This window comes from Pinus tabuliformis, chromosome 1_1 (genome assembly GCF_031772625.1).
Source record: "Pinus tabuliformis cultivar Carrire ecotype Pingquan chromosome 1_1, CPIR1, whole genome shotgun sequence".
In the NCBI taxonomy this organism is placed as follows: Eukaryota; Viridiplantae; Streptophyta; class Pinopsida; order Pinales; family Pinaceae; genus Pinus; species Pinus tabuliformis.
In genome coordinates this window covers 437,689,879-437,694,863 of record NC_142297.1, presented here as the reverse complement: position 1 = coordinate 437,694,863, position 4,985 = coordinate 437,689,879, and the positions used below count along the sequence as shown (strand labels likewise).

At 38.4% G+C, this 4,985-nt stretch overlaps 1 protein-coding gene across 1 annotated transcript; it reads left to right on the top strand.

Moving 5' to 3' along the window:
• The first annotated feature begins 254 nt into the window (after window positions 1-254).
• LOC149213604 (uncharacterized) lies at window positions 255-782 on the top strand. Its single transcript, XM_089389086.1, has one exon. The coding sequence runs from the start codon at window positions 255-257 to the stop codon at window positions 780-782; it is 528 nt and encodes a 175-aa protein (XP_089245212.1).
• Window positions 783-4,985: the final 4,203 nt, after the last annotated feature.

Sequence of the window (4,985 nt, the reverse complement as noted above, 5' to 3'; positions counted from 1 at the left end):
CAACATATGTTCTTCTGGTATATTGCACCTGTTTTCTCTGATTATGGCGGGTGATCTGAACTGCACTACTAGGCTGGATGAAGTATGGGGTCGGGGCCATTGTCTAGATAGTATGGCTGACATACTAAGAAATTATTTTTGAACATAATTTGGTTGATATATGCCCACCACATATCACGCCTACCCAGGACAATGGTAGGGCTGGTACGGAATATATTGCAAAGCGACTGGACCGTTTTCTAATTCACGAACAAATGGTGGAGAAACTTGACTTTGTTCAATCTAGTATTTTCAGTAACTATATATTGGAAAATCAGCCTATTATTCTTACATGGCGTCATGGGGACATAAGATTTGGTATGCCTTTTAAATTTAATCGGGTCTGGTTGGAAGACCCTGATTTTGAGACTCTGATCAGAGCACAATGGATTCAGGACAAAATTGCCAGTATCTCGCCCATGGTTGATATTTTGCACAGACTGCGTGCCTTGAAGGATGTGGTCAAGGTATGGGAACGCGGGAAGAAGTCTCAGCAGAAAAAAGAATTGTATGAGATTGTCGCAGCCATGGAGTCTCTCCAACCTCACATGGTCACACAACTCCCATCTATTAAGGTGTGGAACCAAATTCGTGCACTGGAGCTCAAGAAGAAGGATATCCTACATAAAATGGAAATGACTTGGCGTCTTAAGAGTTGGGCTATATGGATATGGGAGGGTGATAAGAACACTAAGTTTTCTCACTACTATGCAAACCATAGAAGGAAGGTAAACTCTATCTAGGAGATATCAGATGTAGATGGAAACTACTTTCAGTCATAACAGGAGATCACTAATCTCGCGGTTTCACATTTTGAACAAGCCTATAGGTGCAAGGTGCTTGATTGTGGGGAGGAACAAGTTTGGGGGGTAAATTCTTACCCTTTGATGTTCGATGAGGAAGAAAATTTGGATTTCTATAAGGTTGTCTCGATTGATGAGATACATTAGGTTCTTAAAACGCTGAAGGGGGACAAAATCCCAGGTCCTGACGGCTGAACTATTGAACTGTTTGTCAATTTTTATGACATATTCCAAGATGATCTTCATGCCATGGTAGAGGAGTCAAGATTACGGGGGTTTATACACCAAAAAATAATTTCTACATACATTTATCTCATCCCTAAGAAGGTACCTGTGAGCACTTTCTCTGATTTCCACCCTATCTCACTATGCAATCTCATTTATAAAATTATCTCAAAGACCATTGCTTCTAGGATGAAGCACATATTATCAAAGTACATTTCCCCGGAACAATATGGTTTTCTACAGAACATACAAATACACAATGATGTGGCTATTGCACAAGAAAGTCTACACTCCATACATGTTAATAAAGTGAATGCAGTGGTTATGAAGGTCGATCTTAAAAAGGCATACGACTACCTAGACTGGGGATATCTCTGGATGGTCCTTCACAAGATTGGGATACAGACCAGTGGTGTGGAATGGATTATGGCTTGTGTTACAAATGTTAGGTACATAGTTGTTGTAAATGGATATCTATCCCATTATTTTGGGGCGGGTAGGGGACTGAGACAGGGATGCTCACTCTCTCCCCTTTTATTTATTCTTTCCATTGATGGACTAAGTCTACACATCAAAAAAGTTTTCGCGGAAGGAAATTTTGAAGCTTTGCACATAGGTAGACAAATTTATATATCACACAACTTTTTTGTTGATGATATTTTGATCATGGCTATGATTGACATATTTAAATGGCTCACATTATTTCAAATATTTAACAAATTTGGTTGAGCCACATGCCTCATTATGAATGTTGTTAATTCTACAATTTTATATGGCACATGTAATATAAGTGACATTGCATATATCTAGAGAATATTTGGGGTGGGTGCAGATCCTCTAGATGTGGGCATGAAATATCTGGGATATCACATAAAGCCTTGTAAATACCTGAACATCGACTGGATGTGGTTGGTTGATCGTTTTCACAAGAAAATATGGGGGTGGGAATTCAGGTGCCTCTCTTTTGGGGGACACATTACTCACACTCAGTCAGTGCTCAATTTGATTCCACCATCAACCTCACCAGGCCTTGTCCTTTGATCAGCTTTGTAGGCTTGATCTCCAGATCGTATTCTAATATTGCTACAATCCATTTTCCCCACCTTCCTTCCGGATTGGTGTGTACCAACACATCCTTAATTGTTGTGTTAGGAATGTATGTTATGATGTGAGAGTGCAGAATATACACTCAGAAATCCTTCAAAGCTTTGACAAGAGGAAGAGCCTACTTCTCAATTATATTGTACCTCAAAGTTGCATCTCTAATAGTTCTACTGAAGAATGCAATGGGATTTTCTAGCTGATCTCTCTTTTGCATTAAAACAGCTGCCATGGTTTGGTCAGATGCAAAGGAGAATAAAATGAAATATTGTGTATAATCGAGACTAATCAAAACCAAGGCTATAGATAAAGCATACTTTACCAAATTAAATGATTTCATAGCATCCTCTGTCCATTTTACCATGCTGTCCTTCTTTAACATATTAGTAATTTCTCTCAAATGCTCAGCTAGATTGGGTACAAATCTTCGTAGGAAATTCATCTTACCGTTAAATGCTTGTATCTCCTTCTTATTCCGGGGAAAATATATCTGTTTAATTGCTTCTACCCTTTAAGGATCAATGCGGATGCCTTCCTTTGAGATAATATGGCCAAGAAGCTTCCCCTCATCCATAGCAAAAAGGCTTTTCTTCAGATTGAGCGATATCTGAAATTTCCTACATCACTGAAACACAATCCTCAAATGGTGAATATGCTCATCATTTGAATTTGAAAACACTGTTAAATCATATAAATACACAACCAAAATTACATCCTTTTCATTGGCAAAAGTGATGTCCATTGCACGTTGAAATGTGGCTCAAGCATTTTTCAAACCAAATTGCATTTTAGCATAATGAAATGTTCCCCAAGGGGTGGTGAACACAGTCTTATCTCTATCATATTCATGCACTAAAATTTGATTATACCTGGAATATCCATCAAGCAGTTACATGCACGATGCTCCAACCACTCTCTAGAGGATATGATCCATCTTCGACAGTGGGTAATTGTCCTTCAATGACACTTTATTCAGATTCCAGAAATCGACACACAATCTGATCTCTCCGGTCTTCTTTCTCATAGGAACAAGATTAGAAATCCAATCAGAAAATCTTATTGGGACAATTATACCAGCCTTACATAATCTGTTTACCTCTTCTTCAATGGACGATGGTGACTTGGGATTGATTCTTCTCAGCTTCTGTGGGAATGGCTTTTGATTTGGCTTGATGGGAATAGTGTGCTGAATTATGTCTTTGTTATATACCTTTAGATCTAAATAATCCCAAGCAAACACATCATAAAATTCATATAACAATCTAACATATTTAGACTTTACCTCAGGAGACAATGTCTTTGACAATTTCACAGACTTGGGCTTCTTGGCTGTTCCAAGATTCACATCCTCGACACCTTTGTCTGTTGGCACCAAGCTTGGCTTCCTAGCCACATCCTCTTGATCAAAAAGTTCTTCTAACAGTATGAGACCTTTAGGAATGACATTGTCTTTCAGCTGCAATATTTCCATCTGATTCACCTCAATTTCCGGTTCATTACCATCATAATCACAATCTACGGAAGAATCCTTGTAGTTTCCTTCATTCTACAAAAAATTATTGATCTCCTTATCATCCCAAAACCCTTGCCAATACCTTAGATTGTTGGGAATAGTTGGGCAGTGCTTGACATGGATCTCAAATTTGTTGTTGGAATTCATCGAGATCTTCAAATTACTTGTAGCAGTAGCAAGTGAATATGCAATTACATTTTATGCACGAGGTACGCATGTCAAGGTATAATATGGAAACATCTGATGAGCCCCAAAAATGGATAATTATTTGGGCTCATTCAACCTCCTAATTCGACTTAATCCACCATTCTCATTAGTTTATTGCATGTTTTTTATTATATTTATGCTAATAGAGTGAATTGGGTTAGTGATTATGCCAACAAGTCTAATGGGTGCTTTGTGTATCCTTTTTGGTCAATTTGGAGACAAAATTGAAGGTTTTAATGAGCACTTGGCAGCCAAATTCGTGGGAGAACAAGGGAGAGGATTTGTAGGAAGGTGTCCCCTTCATTTATGGGCCTTTACCTCGAATTCTCCACCATCAGCTCGGAGTTCAAGGGCCACCAAATCAATTAACACAAGGGCAGCCAAGAAAGTCAAGTAGGACTGCTGTTAACTACAAGTTTTGGGCAGCCGAGTCCCTAAAGTTTAGGAGGACTGTTGGGGTCCTCAATTTGTATAAATAAGAAGGCTTAGGGCCTCATTTTGGTTAGCCAGTAGTTAGTCACTTTATAGTCATTTTGTATTCATTTTGTAGGCATTTTGTAGTTCGATTTTTAGGCAGTAGATTAGCTTTGCTTTCAGCACATTTTCAAGTTCTCCTTGTGGACAGTTTTGATGTAACTCTTCTTTTCTTGCTCAATAAAGATGAATCCAGCTTTGCACCAGCTCTAAATCTCTCTTAGGAGGCTATAGCTCTTGGGGTTGGGCCCATCTCAAGCGCCCAATACCTCCTTTGATTATCCTTATGTGTTTTGCTGCATTCTTAGAATAAAATCTGCTATTTAGATTTAAATGTTGTGTTGTTATTTAAGTTTCTCTTGATGATTAAAAAGGTTCTTCATGTTCAGATTTACTTGATTGGTTAATCACAGGGAATATATTCAGAAAAATGCTACCAAGTACTTTGGATCTCACCTCCCCCTCAGTGGAATCATGAGCTGGGACCAATGAGACTTTGCTGCCAACAAAAACATTGTCCTTTTTGCTTCACCATGCAATTAGTAGTGTTGGATTTTTAGTTGTCGAACTTGATATCAGTTTTGATTGCATGCTTTAGTTTATGATTGCTTAGTTGCATAGTT